Source organism: Pipistrellus kuhlii, unplaced genomic scaffold (assembly GCF_014108245.1).
Source record: "Pipistrellus kuhlii isolate mPipKuh1 unplaced genomic scaffold, mPipKuh1.p scaffold_m20_p_10, whole genome shotgun sequence".
NCBI lineage: Eukaryota > Metazoa > Chordata > Mammalia > Chiroptera > Vespertilionidae > Pipistrellus > Pipistrellus kuhlii.
In genome coordinates this window covers 21445233-21463249 of record NW_023425405.1, presented here as the reverse complement: position 1 = coordinate 21463249, position 18017 = coordinate 21445233, and the positions used below count along the sequence as shown (strand labels likewise).

General features: G+C 49.0%; 2 gene segments (V, D, J or C); both read right to left on the bottom strand.

The window, feature by feature from the left end:
* Nucleotides 1-310: 310 nt before the first annotated feature.
* On the bottom strand, nucleotides 311-6761 carry LOC118714142. The segment is given in 6 exon segments: nucleotides 311-549; nucleotides 824-930; nucleotides 1079-1096; nucleotides 1517-1897; nucleotides 5338-5634; nucleotides 6671-6761. Coding segments are annotated over 6 exon segments (915 nt in total).
* Nucleotides 6762-8986: 2225 nt separating this feature from the next.
* On the bottom strand, nucleotides 8987-15906 carry LOC118714154. The segment is given in 5 exon segments: nucleotides 8987-9250; nucleotides 9542-9648; nucleotides 9794-9811; nucleotides 10457-10837; nucleotides 15470-15906. Coding segments are annotated over 5 exon segments (876 nt in total).
* Nucleotides 15907-18017: the final 2111 nt, after the last annotated feature.

Genomic DNA, 18017 nt, shown 5'->3' with positions numbered 1-18017 from the left:
GGCTTTCTAAGCCACTGGTATGCATTGCCTTCTGTCTTATACTGAAGTGGGGGTTATGGTTTTCCTGTGCTCATTATTTTTCAAGAGCCTAGCACTTGACCCCCTCAGACTAACCCTATGTACTGGGGCCCAGAATGCCTGGTATATACTATAAGGTCCACCCTTTACCAGGATGAACAGAAGAAAGCAGCACTGGTCAGAGAGAAAAGTCAGTCACTCCATATGCCTGAGAGGTGGTGGTGTTTCACTCAACCAGAAGATGGGTCTTTGAAGGGCAGAATTCCATAGACACTCACAAAACACTACCAGGTCCAGCATGACATTTTTATTGATTTAGTTCATCTCAAGACTCAGGATTGAGGAACTCAGTCTGCAAGGCAGCAGAGAGAAGGGACAGATACTCATGTAAATAGGAGATAAGAGGGTGAAGAGAGAGAATACCTCATTGGGAACACAGACTGGAAGAATTTGAAGATGAACCTAGGGTATGGATTAAAAATGACTGAGGATGTCCTTTTGGAACTGGTCTCAGGAATCCTTTTTCTTGAGCTGCAGAAGAGAGAACACTGTCAGGGTCCCAGGGGCCATGAACAGCAAGAGTAAGTCAGAGGAAACCAACTCTTTGGGGTAGGGCAGTCTGATTCTCCCCATCCTCCAATGCTGAATTCTATAAAGATCCCTATACTTTCTGCCCAAACTGGTGGTCTAGTTATAATTCCCTGGAGGTAAAAGGGCTAAAGTCAGGCTCTGAGACCTCTTCCTATCCCATGGGTGATGTTTCACCCACTCCCTCCATCCTGGCTGTCCACCCTACCCTCCTCACCATGGCCATCAGCACCAGGGCGCTGACCAGCACCGCATACACAGTGGCCTTCCCCAGCAGGATCTCATAGAGGATGGTGGCAGACAGGACTCCTTGCTGGTAGGATGCTGTTGGTAGGAAAGGAGAGCAGGTACATACTTTTGAGCAGATATCTCTGCCCCACCCTCAACCCCCCTATCCCAGGGTCATGGGTCATCCATCCTCTGCTTCCAAAGACCAGGGGAGAATGAGAGGAAGAAGCAGAGGGTCACTTACCTGAGGTGAAGCCACAATCTGAAAGAAAGAAGAGAGAGGGGAATGAATGAGCAGATGAAGCACAGTCAGCCTTGCAAACAGCACACTTCAGGCCCAGACCAGAGGAGTCTAGCACTGCCTTCCTGGGTGCCAATATAGCCACACCATCCTTGAAATTCATGAGACACACGTGGCAACTCTGAAGGGGATGGGGACACACCACAGAGATGCTGAGCTGCCCAGGCCAGTAGTAAGGGGCCCAGCTGCAAGGCTGTGCTGGCTGGGGATCTGAGGAGGAATTAGCCCAAGGTGCCTGTTCTGCTTCATGATGGGCTCTCATCTTCCCACCCAACTTCTTAAAAAAAAAAATCTAATTGGGTCTTTGTAGCCTTCTACCTGGATCTCCCTTTCTCTCTGGCCTGACTCCCTCCTTGTCTAACCCACCCAGGCTCTGCTCACCTGCTCTGCCCCAGGCCTCAGCACTGACGTTCTGGGTGATGGCTGTGGGCCGGGCATCCTTGTCTGCCTCATCTAGCCCAAAGAACTGGACTTGGCAGCGGAAGTGGTTGCGAGGATTGTGCCAGAAGGTGGCAGAGACCCTGAGCCGGCTGCTCAGACAGTAGGTGGAGTTCTCAAGGTGGGGCTGCTCCTTGTAGGGCTGAGGGTCTGTGCTGACCCCACTCTGGATCTTCTTCCCATTCACCCACCAGCTCAGCTCCACGTGGTCGGGGTAGAAGCCTGTGGCCAGGCACACAAGTGTGGCCTTCTGTGTCCGGGCAATCTCTGCTTCGGATGGTTCGAACACATTGACCGTGGGTGGGTTCACCTGTTCCAGGTCATCTGGAGGGGAAGAGGGATTAGGAATAGAGCTGGTCTGAGAGCTGTCTAGGTTTGGTAGGAGCTGTGAGTGTGCATGCATGTGCATGTGTGTGTTTGAAGAGAAGAAAGGTTGTCATAAAGCAAAATTATGTAGTAGGTCCTGTTTGTTTGGATATCACCATCTGCTGTCTCTCCGTCCTCTAAGGTGGCATGATAAATGGCACTGCCTAATATTCTGAGTATGTTATTTGATTTCTTCCCATCAATAAAAGCTCCCTGTCTACTTCCCACCATAATACCTAGTAATTATTTAAATAGAGCACTGGATTGGAACCCAAATAACAGGATCCAAATCTCAGAAATGACTTTAGGACTTCTGCTTCATTTTTCCTGCTCTGAAGGGAGAATCACAACACAGACTGTGCAGGGTGGATGTGGAGATTAAATGATATAACAATTCATAGTCCTCAGTTGGGTTATTTATATCCAAATCTAAGTGGCTGAGGAGGAAAGGGGATTTGGGGACAAGGGGGTCATTTGGGAGCAGGGGTTGCCTTCAGAGGACAGTATACAAATGGCACATTTTTGTGCACTGAGGTGAGGACACCCATTTGTGTCACGATGCGCTCATGAGCTTTGGGGTTTCCTGACCTTTTTTATGGTTCATGAAGTAATCCTGGCCATTCCTCTACCTCCAACTACCCTGGAGTTTTCCTCAGCCCACAGAGCAGCCTCCCTTATGTCAAACTCAGTGATTCTCCAACCTTCTCTGCCCCTTTGTTTCCACCTGTTGCATCTTTCCCACCAGCTAGCATCCCATTCCTAAATGAGCATCTGAGAGCATCGGAGCAACTTCTTGCTCCAGGGTACGTGATACAATTTGTCCTAAGCCTGTCTGCAGTGTCCTCCAGGGCACAGGCAAAGACCTTTTATGGGCGGGTTTATTTCTTCTGGGCCGTTCCCCACTTATTTTATCCTGTTTTCTATTCACTGTGTTTGTTTCTTGACAATGCTGTTAAAAACTTAGAAATCTCCTTCTCAAGAAAATCCAGTTCAGCCTGGGAGATGGAGGAATGCTCTTCTAATAGAGATGTCATATTTCTGCCAACATAGGGTCACCTCCACAGATCACACAGGACCCCACATGTAGAAGGACCACAGACTTGGTTTAATGGCTGCTGTCACCATTTTGAAGTTCTGAATAATTTTTTAACAAGTGTTCCCACATTTTCACTTTGAGCCAGCCTGTGTGCTGTCATGTCAGCTCCCTGCCCTGGACCTCCTCTCTGCTAATGGCTACTATGTCCCTAAGTCTTCACTGGCCCACCCTGTGTGAAGTGGCCACATCCTAACTAACACATGCAGTACCGGCCTTTCGGCCTGCAGCCAAGCTACTTAGCTCTCATCTCCAAGCCCCTGCCTCCAGGGTAACCACAGATACACTCCTCTGACCCCTCACCCAGCAAACACTCAGTGCTTAATGTCAAAATGAAAGACGTCCTCTGAGCCATGCGTGAGGCTCCCCATGGTGTCCACTGGTGCGCTGAGCAGCATGAGCAGAAGCAAGATCTGGTGACACTCTGAAGCACTGTCTGTACAGCCCTGCAGTGGGGGCAGGTCTTATCCCTCCATGTTTGTGAGTCCCTGTAAGATGTGAGTAGCCTTCGCAGGCTACTGTATGCAGGTGTGTGTGCTAGTAAGCTTTTCTATGTGTGTATGCTCTGCTTGTGAATGGCGAGGTTTATCTTCCCTGTTCCTGACCCACCTTTCACAGCCCTCACTCCATTATCCACAGGCCAAATCCTGTCCCTCCTAAGACACTAGGTTCACCCCAGCCCCGACCCTACCCAGTGATCAGGCGAGCAGGGGTGGGGAACGGAAGCACTGAGTTACAGCAATCCACCCTTTGCTGAGTAATCTACAGGAGCCTTCCCTTGTGACCCTCACAGTGATAGTAAGTGGCAGGCTTTGCTGATGATATTGTATATTAGAAGGAACTGAGGGTCACACAGATACACATGCCCAAGGTCACCAATCACTAGAGAGCCAGGGGTTGAGACCTGGGTTTACTGGCTTGAAAGTCAAGGTCTGTTCTCCACCCTGGCTGATCACCGGCAGCCAGTGTTTCCCCTGAACAGCTCAGCTGAGCCCCATTGGTTCCAGCCTAATGAATTTAACTACCAGCAGTGCTCCTGGTTATCACATGGTCCAGGTAAAGAGTTTTTTCCCTCTCTGGCCTCAACATTCTCATCACCAGGTGACATTTAGGGTCCCTTTGCAGCCCTAAAAGCCCAAGATCCTCCTGGGAATTTTCCTCACCTCATAGCAAAATATCTGCGTTGTAATGAGTTTGTGATAAATGAGCCTCCACACCATCTAGACTGTTATGCAGAGTACTTAGCTTGAGGACAATGACTGCAGACAGGGGGAGGGGGACCCATCTGGGGGTAAGTGGCTGAGGTTACTGTCCCTCCTCTAGGACAAGCAGTGGTAGGACAGGGGGCTACCTCCCCCTATCAACCCCCCACCCCACCTCACCCAACCCCAAGGGTTTGAGGCTTAGGAGAGACAGAAAGGATTTTCAATTTAATTTCAAATCCACACTTCTAAATTCGATCAACAAGCCAGGCTAGTTTTGGCTCTTTTCCTCACTGACTCATGTTTCTCTGTCTATCATCTTGGCCTCTCTCTTTTACTGTGTTTGTCATCCTTTTCCCCTCCTCCACCTCACAGGAGCCAGGTCTGCAGGGTGCCGGCCATCCCAGCTCATCCCACTTTCTCCCGCCCCTCCAGCTCTCTCCCCTACAGAGCAGTTACTCCCTCCCGCCCTTTCCCCAGCCCGGGTTATCTATTCTGAGTCTTTTTCTGCAATCTAGCAACTCTCAGAGCTCAAATAACCCCTCTTCTCCACCGTCCATCCTGCCCCTAAATACTCCAGAAACACAGACCCAAAGCCACCCCTTTACACTCTGTCCATGTTCTCGGACCTTGAGTCCCACCCCATTCCCATCCCCCCTTCACAGAGCCAACCCTACCTGCGGCGCCCCAGCTCCGGCCGCCACCCTTCTCCAGAGACCCAGGGGCTGGGGCAGAAGGGCGGAGAGAGGTCCGGTTCTTACCTACGACGGTGAGCCTGGTGCCGGCGCCAAAGAACTGCTCATACGAGCACAGAGACCCAGCCCCGCACGCAAACCCCCTGCGCCCCAGCCCGTCTCCAGCTCCGGGTCCCGGGTCTCCGGGGCCGCTGGGGCGCAGTGTAGGGGGATCAGGTGCTCAGAAGGCGAAGGGCCCTGCGCCGCAGGCTCCCATCCCGCCCCGCCCCGGGGAGTCCCGCGGCCACTCACCCAGCACTGTCAGCCGGCTGCCGGCCCCGAAAGTCAGGGTTGCGCCCGCAGAGCATAGCCGCGGAGCCCCCCACCAAAACCGCCCGCGCCCCGCTCCCCGCGCCCCGCGCCGCTCACCTAGCACCAGGAGCCTTGTGCCGCCCCCGAAGTACTGGGTCTCCCCGTCACGGCCCCCGACCCCCGCACAAAAACCCGCGCGCGTCCCAGAGGATGCCCCCCGCTTACCTAGCACCGTCAGTCGTGTGCCAGGGCCAAAGTACTGCGTGTTTTGGCTCACAGCCTCTGGGCACAGCACAAAAACGGGCGCCGCTACCCGTGGTCCCCCCGGAACCTCCCCACTGCCCTCCTGGTCCCCCAGGCGGCCCCCCTTACCTAGTACGGTCAGCCGGGTGCCCGGGCCGAAATACTGAGTATCTGTGCTCACAGCACCGAGGCCCAGGACAAAAACCCGCCGCTGACCTCAGCTGCTGCCCCAGACTCAGTCAGGTCTCCCCTCCAGCGGCAGCGGGCACCCCATAGCTCACTCAGCACCCAGAGTCCCTTCAAGGGCCGCCCTGCCTCTGAGCACAGCCTAGGGCAGCTGGGGAACTGCCCCCTCTCTCCATCCTGCCCCTCGGAGCGTTCTGGACCCCCAGCTGTCCTCCTTACCTAGCACAGTCAGCCTGGAACCTTGCCCAAAGGACAGCTGTCCGGTGTTCACACAGCCCCGGGGACCCAGGCGCAAACCCCACCTTCCCAGACCTGGGCCCCTTGGAGGGCCCAGAGCCCCCTCGGTGAGGGCCAGTGTTCAGGAGATTGTCCAAGTGAGAGTCCACCCTCCCTCCCACGCGGCTTCTTACCTAGCACCGTGAGCCGGGTCCCTGGCCCAAAGTTCTGCTCAGCATAGGAGCACGGTGGGAAGGGGCTGCCAAGAATTCCCTCTCCCCCTCTCCCGCCCCCCTCCATACACACACACTTCCCCATCCCCCTTGGCCCAGTCTAAGCACCTCCCTCCTCCTTCCTGGCTTCTCACCTCCCAGCTCCAGATGTAGCTGGACATGGCAATCTGGACACTGGGTGAGATCACCCCCAATTCACAGAGGAAGTCAACTTGGCTTGCGGGTAATACAGTGGCGGTGAAATTTGAAGGGTATTGGTGATGGTTGGGCTGGAGTGGGGAAGTGTTCCAGACTAGATCCTGCCTCATGCTACTTATAATCCCTGTGGATTAGCTTCTTCATTGGAAAAGATGGTCTTTCTTTCCGACTGGACTGCTGTGAGTTCTTGGCGAATGATGCATGGGTTAGGACTTTGTCAAAGGGCAGGTTTTAGAGAGGAGTTGAATGAGGATCCCACATTGCTGCCTTGGCCCTTGGCATTCTGGGAAGTTGAGTCTGGAGCAGTGAGATGTAGAGGTGTTCACAGAGTCAGTGTCCCTGCTAGACCAGCCCCAGAGACCTCTCCCAGCTACTCTCCTCTTCAGGGAGTGAGTCCCCTGTGCTGGGTGGGCCTATTTTCTGAGGCAGGGCTTTTTGTAAAAGCACCTCCTCTACTTGAATCATTGTGCCCCCCCCCCCAGTTGCCACAATGCTACACCACGATACAAAAATGTTATCTCCCTTCTGGTCCCCCTTCCCCAACCACTGGGCCCAGGCAGGAAGCACAGGTGGCAGAGGTTGGTTTGACTGAGTGGGGCTGGGAAAAGACAAACTCAGAGTACACTTAGAGTGGGGAGGGGCTTGGGAAGGTCCCCCTGCCAGTGAGGTTGGGGGCAGAGAGGCTGGAACATACACAACTTTGAGGAGGTCTCCTATGTCATCAGGTTTCCCCTCTGGGACTCACCGTGCCCACCTGCACATTTATAGCCAGGCGATGTAGGAGGAGCGAGGGGTGGGATCTATAGAGCAGGTGATGGCAACTTATGGCACCAGGACAGCACCCCAGAAACCTCTGTAATTCCCCATTGCTTCCTGAATGAAGTCCAACCTCTTTAGCCTCCATTGATTTCACAGACATTTAATAAGCATCTACTATGTCCCAGGCCTCATGCTGCTCCATCTTCCTTTCCACCTTATGTTTTATGACTCCTGTCTCTGAACCTTGTACTCAACTACACCAAAGTACCCAGAAGTACCCAGCCCCATTGTTTCAACTTTTGTTTATGCCTCTGACTGTCAAGACTACTCCCATTCTTTCTTTGAAGAGTTTTTCCAGCTTCTCAGACTCTTCCCAGTCAGAAAGTTGAACACTAGCCCCTGACTGTATTTCAGTAGACAGCTTGTATTGCTGTTTCAAAGCTTCGCCTGTAATTCAGCTATTTCTAATTATGAATTATCCCCTTTTTAGCTTGGAGACTCTGACTTGGATGTCTTTATTTTCTTGAAAGTTCATAGCAAAACATTGTAACCTATGTACTCAATTAGTGCATACACACACACACACACACACACACACACACACACATATATATATATATATTAATGTACTCAATGTACTCAATATATTCAAATATATATATTTTTTGAATGTGTGCATGTATTACAATAGAGAGGCTGTGTTCTGTAGTCGTGTAGATGGCAGGGTATGTGGGTATTTCAGGCAGGCTTGTGGTGATACCTGCTCCCAAATTGGGTCACTTTGAGCTCACTCATTTATTCATTCACTTATTCAAATATAATTTATTGGGTTTCTACACTGAACTAGGGTACTATGCCATATCTCAGAGATGCTGTAGTAGAACACAGCCTTGTTATCAGGAGGTGACCATCAAATGGTGTTGTCAGACAAGTGAAGAGGTAGTATCCTTCAAATGTGGTGGAGGTGTGCTCAACGCACGATGATAGCAAAATATAGGGTGCATTTAACCTTAAGAGAATAAGGGACAAGGAGCTCCAGAGAAGGCCTCTTGAGGGAAGAGACTGAGCCAAATCTTTAAGAATAAGTAAGTAGGAATCAGAGTACTCAGTCATTCCAGGTAGAGGTGGGCAAAATGGTCTGGAGGCAAATTGCTCAGAGGATTTGGTGATGAGAGGAGTGAGGTGAGTGTGGAATAAGAAAGTGGAGGACTTTCTTATTGTGGGTCTTTCATGCCACCCTAAGAATTTTGGACTGCATGATGATGGTGACAATTGAGACAGCAAAGAACTTTTGTAGGATTTCTAGAAATAGCAATAGGGTTGATCTTGGGTTAAGGGAACCTTTATTTTCTATCCTTCTGGGTGTGATCAAGGGACATCTTCACAACCACTAGAGAGAATTATATAAACTATAAAATTTTGTAACTTAAACTGAAGACACAGCTGCTGAGGATAAATCTCCAGGCCAGTGAATTTTTCTCTCAGCTGGGAAACCTGGTTGGTGATGAATGGGGAGGAGAAATGTGCCCAGTGAGACAGCTGACAGGGACAGGAATGATATATATGAAACCAGGCTTTGTTAGCCAGGGGGACATGACCAGTTGGCAGGGGACAGTGTTTAATCTGCTCATTCAGTAGGTCAGCTCTTAAGTAGGTCAGCTCTTCCACAGAGCACCTTTGTCCAGGTAGGTCAGAAGATTCCTATGGTCAGCATTACCATTTTTCTAGGCTGTTTAGGAGTAAGCCTCTTCATATCCCATCACCACCTTTCACATTTCTTAAGTTTCCCACAAGAAGGAGCAGTGCCAGCCACAAGCTGGGTCCGTGGGTACCTGAGGGGACTGCACTTTCCTTGACTACCTCTTGTTCTATCCTAACTGGAGTCCATGGGAGTTTAGAGATGGAGAAAAGAGATACATAGACACTCAAGGCAGAATCAAGCCAGAACAGGCCATTTTTATTGGTTCAGTCAATGTAGGCACACCAGGATCCCCTGGGGTTAGGGAGATTTTAGTCATGAGGGTTCAGCTGTGCAAGTATATAGCGAGTGGATATAAGGATGAATTGAGAGATTGAGACAGCTCTTCAGAAGCACTGGCTAGGAAGGGGAAAAGGGGAATCCATGTTGGGAATATAATAGGCTGGAAGTTCCTGGCTGCACCTCGGAGCTGGTGTCAGGAATCCTTTCTCTTGACCTGAAGAAGAGAATAAGATTTTGGAGTTACCTGGAGTGTTGGAGACTTAGAGGAAGCAAGATGGCCTACTGGCTAGATGAACAGGGCTCCTCATTACTAAGTTGTAGGTGACCCTAGCTTCTCCTCTCATAGTTCTTCCCTTGTGATTCTTGGAAGTATATTAGGTAAGGCATTCCCAAGAAATGTGGGTAAAGCCCCTCTTCCTCTCCTCCCACCTCTGGTCCTGGTTCTGAGTTGCTATGTTTGGAGTGTCACCTCCAACCTGCCTGCCCACCCTACCCTCCTCCTCACCATGGCCATCAGCACCAGGGCGCTGACCAGCACCGCATACACAGTGGCCTTCCCCAGCAGGATCTCATAGAGGATGGTGGCAGACAGGACCCCTTGCTGGTAGGATGCTGTTGGTAGGAAATGAGAAGCAAAAACATACTTTTAAGCAGGTATCTCTGCCCTCAGCCCCCACCCCAGAGACCATGGGTCCTCCATCCTCTGGTTCCAAAGACCAGGGGAAAAAGAGAGAGAGAGAAGTAAAGGGTCACGTACCTGAGGTGAAGCCACAATCTGAAAGAAAGAAGAGAGAGGGGAATGAATGAGCAGATGAAACACTGTCAGCCTTGTAAACAGCACACTTCAGGCCCAGACCAGAGGAGTCTAGCACTGCCTTCCTGGGTGCCCGTATAGCCACACCATCCTTGAAATTCATGAGACACACGTGGCAACTCTGAAGGGGATGGGGACACACCACAGAGATGCTGAGCTGCCCAGGCCAGTAGTAAGGGGCCCAGCTGCAAGGCTGTGCTGGCTGGGGATCTGAGGAGGAATTAGCCCAAGGTGCCTGTTCTGCTTCATGGTAGGCTCTCATCTTCCCACCCAACTCCTTTAAAAAAAAAGAACTAGCTGAAACCGTTTTGGCTCAGTGGATAGAGCGTCGGTCTGCGAACTGAAAGGTCCCAGGTTCGATTCCGGTCAAGGGCATGTACATTGGTTGCGGGTACATCCCTGGTGGGGGATGTGCAGGCAGCTGATCAATGTTTCTATCATCTACGTTTCTAGCTCTCTATCTCTCTTCCTTCCTCTCTGTAAAAAAATCAATAAAATATATATTTAAAAAAAAATTCTAATCGGGTCTTTGTCGCCTTCTACCTGGATCTCCCTTTCTCTCTGGCCTGACTCCCTCCTTGTCTAACCCACCCAGGCTCTGCTCACCTGCTCTGCCCCAGGCCTCAGCACTGACATTCTGGGTGATGGCTGTGGGCCGGGCGTCCTTGTCTGCCTCATCTAGCCCAAAGAACTGGACTTGGCAGCGGAAGTGGTTGTGAGGATTGTGCCAGAAGGTAGCAGAGACCCTGAGCCGGCTGCTCAGACAGTAGGTGGAGTTCTCAAGGTGGGGCTGCTCCTTGTAGGGCTGAGGGTCTGTGCTGACCCCACTCTGGATCTCCTTCCCATTCACCCACCAGCTCAGCTCCACGTGGTCGGGGTAGAAGCCTGTGGCCAGGCACACAAGTGTGGCCTTCTGTGTCCGGGCAATCTCTGCTTCGGATGGTTCGAACACATTGACCGTGGGTGGGTTCACCTGTTCCAGGTCATCTGGAGGGAAAGGGGGGTTAGGAATAGAGCTGGTCTGAGAGCTGTCTACATTTGGTAGGGGCTGTGTGTACTTTTATGTGGGTCTATGGAAGAAGGTCAACATAAAGCAACCTTATGTATTAGATCCTGTTTGTTTATAGGTCCCATTCTCTGTTGTCATTCTCTCTGGACTTTTCCATCTCCTTCTGAGTTACCCCAGGAAGTGACTATCTTCTCTAGCTCCCGAAAGGGACATTCTGCCCCAATTTTCTTGTATTTCTTTTCAAAGTCTCCCACTTAAGGCCTTGCTCAGTTATCTATCAGAAGAGTAGATCTGTCTATCCTTCATCCTTGTTCAAAGCCTTCTTTGGTGCACGATGTAATCTTCGAGATTTAGAAGTGGTTATAGCAGAGTTGAATGGGCCTGGATTTTAAGGCAGAAGATTCTCATTAGCAACATAACCCTGGGAACTAAACTGACTTTTTCTAATTAGCATTGCACCTGTTTTGTAAGGTGTATATGTTTGTCTGTTTGTATGATAGCACATATAATAATTATTCTTTCTTACCTAGAAGAGATACCTTTCCCATTGCATCTGACTATATATATATATTTCTATATACTATGTATACCCAACTCAAAATTTTTTCTTTTCTTTATTTTTTACTGTGTAACTTGCCAAGGTGCCCCTGGCTATTATCTTTTCAGATGTTCCACATTTCCTCCCAGGCTGTGAAATACGGGGTTCGTGGTAGCTTGCCTGGGATGGCTGTCATCTCATGAGATATACCGCTCGCAGATTGAGCCCTTTCTTCCTGCCAGTGCCCAGCAAGTCTCCCTGCCAGGGTTGGAATCTTATTTCACAGCCAGCCTTTGCATTTTTAAAAGCAGCAAGACCTTAGTTATTGGGTAGAAAATTTTTTTTTCCAAAGTCTGAAGGCCATTTCATCAGTGTAAACCCCTGGGCCATTTTACAGTTTGACAGAAGGGAGAGAACTGATATATTGAATTATTTGAAGGCATTTTCCCACCTGAAGACACAAAGGGATGGAAGACACCACAGCCATCTTTCAAGCACCTTCCTTTTTGTCAGACTTTCCTGCTCCCTGTATTTGCTTCTGTTTTGACCATGAGAGTGAGTTTTTGGAATAGAAATGTGGCAAATCCACATATCTCCACTTTATCCAAATTTTAGACATGCTTCTTATGAGAAAGTTGAAACACAGGTTTGGAAAAAGGCAGACAGTGACACAGCGATGATCAACAATAGGAATGAGAAGGATGGTCCTAGAGGTGAATCCTTTTCAAAGGATTTTCACATACGTTAGTCCCTTACAGTTGAAGGACTCCAAGAGGCTGGCATTGTTATCTCTGTATACCTCTCACTTCCTAATTCCATGAGTCCCCTGCCCCTGAACCTAGGCATTATGAATCCCAGTGATGTAAACTCTCCAATTCCATTGTACTCCCCATCTGTGGAACAAAGCCTGATCCAGCCAACCAACCTGCCCCCTTCCTCCAGCCCTGACTGAATCTCCAGCCAAGATCCATCCATCTTTCCCCCGCTTCTCCTAACTGTCTGATTCCTCCTAAGCACGGGCCCTTAGCCTGTAATCTTAGCACAGACCCTGAGGTTTGAGAAAATGAGTCCTCCTACCTATATCCCTTCTTTATACCTGGTCTGTTGGAAGATGGTATAAGCTTCCCATTGTAATGGTTAATTTTGACTTACCTCATCTAACCTCCACCACACACAGTGTCCCCCAGAGACTCCCCTGCAGTTCTTACAATGCCGTGACAGGCACTTCTGCCTTTGGGACTCAGGATCACCCCTCAAACACCCCAGCCTCACCCATCTGGTCCCCCACTGCCTCCTGAGCCCTCAAACCACCCAGGAAGACACACAAGGATCTTTGGAGAAGCCAAGACAGGATTGGTGTGAACAGTGCAGGGCTGGAGTTAGAATGGGAGGGAAAATGGAGATCAGAAAAGAAAGGGAAAGTAAAACAACATAGTAATAAAAAAGCAGAGATGAGAAGAATCCGGAGAACAATGGGAAGGAGAAAGCAAACAGAACCTAAGATTAAGTGTGGAACCCACCACCGAGATGGTGCACAAACACAGTGGAACAAGGAGGAGGCTTCTTGGGCAGGGTGGAGAGGGCCCTGAGTTCCAGGAGGGTGGGCAGCTCTGATCCTGCCCTTACTCCCCATTTCCCTCCCAGCGACTGATCATCATGGTCCAGTACAGGCACCCATTTCCCCCCTCCACCTCAGTCTGGAGCAGGACCCCATACCTGTCACGGTGAGCTTGGTGCCGACCCCAAAGTAGAGGGGCGAGTTATAGGAACACAACGGCAGATAGCTGTGGCAAAACCCACCAGAGGTCTCCCACCAGAGGGCTAGTCTTAGCTCCCTGGGAGCCAGAAGCCACCTTTTCTTGCCTGGGTTCATGGCTCTGGATCCAATAGAATCTATTAGGAGGAAGACCCAAGCATAGAACGGGGAGAGGAAGACTAAATGCTCAGGTGGGGCATATCTACCAATGTAAGAAGAAGGATGAACCAAGAGAAGGGTAAGGAGGCAGATTATACACTGAAGACTGAAACACCCCTCCAGGATAGAAGAGTTTCCTCAGGCCCTTCCATCAGGGCTGGAAGCAGAGACAAAGTCAGGTCTAAGGGACAGTGGCCCCACCACTTCGGTCCGATGCCTTACCTAGGACAGAGAGTCGAGTACCATCTCCAAAATGCTGGGCCTGGTTGCTCCACAGTACCACAGGAGTGTGGAAAACCCTAGAACCTCAAGTGTGGTGCTCTTTCTTCCAGAAGCGCGGTCCACCCAGAATTCCTGGGGACTCTAGTCTGCTTACCCACACTCTTGGAGCCTATTTCTTGCTGTGTTCTCAGTCTCTGTCCTTTCCAAGGAGTTCTCCTAAAACTCCCACCTTACAACACGCTCTCCCCAGGGAAGCCTTTTACTTACCCAAGACAGAGAGCTTGGTTCCACTGCCGAAAAATAGCTTCTCGTTACTTACACAACACTAAAGCCTGGTAAGAAAACTGTCCTTGAGGCTTTGCATTCCTCCTACTCAAGTTCACCTGCCAGCCCTCCTTCCCTTTTCTTAGCAGATTTTTAGCTTTGGGATATGGAGGGGGGACAACTGTGCCACCAGAAATGCTGTGGTAAGAGGACTCATTCAGCCCCGTGAGATCCTCCCTCCTGTGTCCATCCCCTTCTGTGTGAGAGACAAACACAGCGGGACTATGGCAACTCTACCTCCAGAGGCTCTTCATCTACCTTGGCCACAATGGGGCACCTTCCACAGACTCAGGAGATGGACAAGGTGAGCCCTTCCTGGCTGAGACTACTTGCCCCTGGGGAGAGGAACCCAGACTTGGCACACACAGTCCATGGATTTATTGGAGATGGAGCTTGATCCCTCCTGTCTGCATCAAGATCTTTCTGATGAAAACATGCTTTCGCCTAAGCTCATAAGACAGGCTCCATAGGGGTCTCTGCCTCTTCTTGTAAGGTCCCAGCTCTTCAGCCCCAACTCGTTTACACTTGCTTACCTACAACAGTCAGCTGGCTGCCCTCTCCAAAATAGACGGTGTTTCCAGAACACAGCCTCCCGGATCCATTTCAAAACCTCTCTTGTCTGCTGAGCACAGCTTGGATTCCCTTATAGAGTCCCCAGTCCACTTTGGACACCCTGCATACCCTTCCAGAGCCAGCACAGTGACATGGGGAAGAGACACAAGTGTGATCTCCCATGAAATTCAGAGCAGGGGATATGAGCCTCTGTTGGCAAGGGAAGATGGGCCGCCGTTAGGGATCACTATGACCCTCTGGTCTTCTCCCGGCTCCCTCTCCCAGGTAATTACTCAGAGGGACAGCACGACCACTCAGGCTCTGCTCTGAGATTACAAGGGACCTCAGGTGGCTGAGGGCATGTGCTCTTACAGGGACCCTCCTCTGAACTCGATCATAGATGTAGAACCTGGGAGCCAGGTCATATCTTTCTGCCCATGTTGTCTATATTAGTACTCCCTCCCCAGAACCCTCTGAAGACTCAGCCTTACCTATAACCATCAGTCTGGTCCCTGGGCCGAAGGTAACATCATAGTTAAGCACATCAGAATAGGACCACTCTAAAATGCACACTTCGGACCCACTGTCCCTTACCAAGAACCTGGGAAGATCCAGAGCATATCTTACCTACAACTGTGAGTCTGGTGCCTTCTCCAAAGAAAAGTTGAGTGTTCACACAGTGACATGGGGCAAGGAAGAAAACAGAATTGAGGCATGGAGAGGAGGGTCCCTGGCTGGTGTCTGGAAGACTCTGGGATGAGAACGAATTGCTCCCTCCATTCCTGCTTTGTAGGTACTGCACGGAAGAACATATTCAACTTTGGCTTCTGAGGTCATAGAGCATGGCTAGATTCATCCAGAGGGCCCCATGCCCCCTTTTTAAATGTCTCAAAGTACGGGGGCTGGAGAGAAGGTCAGAGTCCCAGAACCCAAAATGTATCTGTCCTCTTTCTTTATAGATTGGGTCACCTTCCATGTACCTTTCCACTGACCTTGTCCTGGGATGAAGGGGTCTCCCTGAGTCCTTCCCCCATAAACCCACTGAGGCGTCCTTCTCACATATGTGCTCTCTGCCTGGAAGCTTCAGTTCTGATCCAGGCTTGTCCTTATCCTTGGCCTTGCCTGGGTAGGTAGACAGGAGTGAGGTGGAGGCATTATGATCCAAGCCACTCTTGGGCCTGTGACTCAAAGTGAAGAAGCTGTGGGGTTGGATCAAGCAGAGATGTTTTTGTAAAGGTTTCCCATAGAAATGAATCACCGTGGACCCCTGTCCCCACAATGTTTTAGCTTTGTACAAAAACGCCCCTCCCATGGCCCCGCCCCCCTCAGAGCCAGGAAGAAACCACCAGAGCAGCTGTTCTTTGAGGGTTTTGGAGTTTGGAGGTAGTGGCATCATCCCCTGACCCATGGTGTGAGATAACAAGGTTCAGACCAGGCTAAAGGTCTCCCTCCTCACCCCATATCTTTTCTTTAGGATATTCTTAGCTTCTCAGAGACATGTACCTATTTTTTTGAGATTGCTTGCCATAGGGCCTGGTTTTCTCCCCAATGCAGCAACCATCCCTCTTGCAGAGTCTGTCATCATAGTGGGGAACCACCCTGCCAGAAAGTGAAACCCCCTTTATACCCTAGGCCTGCCCCTGAGGCTGTGACACTCAGAGACCACGCCTTTCGTCTGAGAATGAGGCCCTAACATCCAGACTCTGTCCCTTTGGCCCCACTCCGAACCTTTAGGGTGATCTGGAGGAGAATTGACCATGAGCTTCCCAGGCTGGGCTTTTCTAGATGTGGCCAAAGAGAGAGCTGTGAGCTCAGCACAATTTGGATATCCACAGAGATGCTGTAAAGTGCTTTCTGAATGGGTGTGGGTAAGGGAAGACCACACCTGTTATTGTGGACCTCAGATGTCAGATAGAAGTCAATGGAGTCAGGGAAGTAGGTCTGAAGAACTGGAGAAATTGTCTCAGGCACATACAATCATAGCCACATAATCAGTCAGTCTTCTCCCTCTTCCCTGAAGAGTAGATACATTTTAAGTTGGTAGATATTTTAGATTTCCTGTGTGATATGACTTTGATTAACCTCTAGTTTAGTGGCCATTTCACCTAATGGAGCTTCCTTTTATCACCTTTCAAACTATGACTAAAAATCTAAAAATCGGGAGGTTGGGGGGAATAAACTTGACTACATAATGATGACAAACTTACATGGAAAAATATACATAGAATCAAGAAGTAAGTGACAATAGGGAGCAGACATTTTCAGTTCTCATCAGAAGGACTAATCTCCCCAATATATGATGAACTCATAGAAATCAGTGAGAAAATAATCCAAAAGCCCTACAAAATGGGCAAAGAACAGACAGCTCAGTCATAGGATCCAAAAGGTGCTTAACCACAGAGAAAAACATTTGCAATGGTAAATGCAAACTAAAATTAGGTGGGAATGTTGCTTTTCACTAATTTGATGAATCTGAATCATGGAAGAATATTCTATTGGCAATCTGTGGTGGAATATGCACTTTTACATATTATACAGTAGTTCCTTCCTTATCTACCATTTTGCTTTCCATGGTTTCAGCTACCTGTGGTCAACCAAGGTCTGAAAATATTTAAATGAAAAATCCCAGAAATAAACAATTTCTAAATTTTAAATTACATGTTGTTCTGATTGCATGAGGAAATCTCACACTGTCCTGCTCCATCCTTCCCTTTATGTGAATCATCCCGTTGTCCAGTGTCTCCATGCTATTGGTGCTCCCAGCCCCTTAGTCACTTAGTAGGTGACTTAGTTATCAGACAGACTGTCGTGGTACCACAGTGCTTGTGTTCAAATAACTCTTATTTTACTTAATAATGGCCCCAGCAAAAGAATATTTATGCTGGCAATTTGGATATCCAAAGAGATGCTGTAAAGTGCTTCCTTTAAGTGAAAAGGAGACTACAATACAATGAGATATTTAGAGACAGACAACATTCATATAACTTTTATTACAGTATATTCTTAATAGTTTTTATTTTATTATTAGTTATTATTGTCAATATCTTACTGTGCCAATATCTTATAAATTAAACTTTATTGGATGTATGTATGTATAGGAAGGAACAAAATATGGTATACATAGGATTTGGTACTGTCCATGGTCTGTCTCAGGCACCCACTGGAGGTCTTGGACTGTATCCTCTTTGGATAAAGTGGAGACCACTGTATTAATTGCGGATAGGAGTGCAAAATGATACAACCCTATGGAGAATGATGTGAAAAATATCTATACAAATTACAAAATGCTTCTACTTTTTCACCCAGAAATTCCACCTATGGAAATGTATCCTGTAAATATTCTTCAATACAAATATGAAAATCTGTATGAATTGTTTGCATTATTTGAAATAACAAAACAATTGAGAAAAACAAATGCCCATCAGTGAGGGACTGGGTAAATAAACTGTAACACATTCACAAACTGAAATATTATTCAATGCTAAAAGAGAATGAAATGTTTCATTTTGCTGTGGGGAGTTCTCTAAGATACATTCTCAACTGGATAAAAGCTGACTGCAGAATAGCATACCCTACCTTTTGTATAACAAAGGGGCAAAATAAGAAT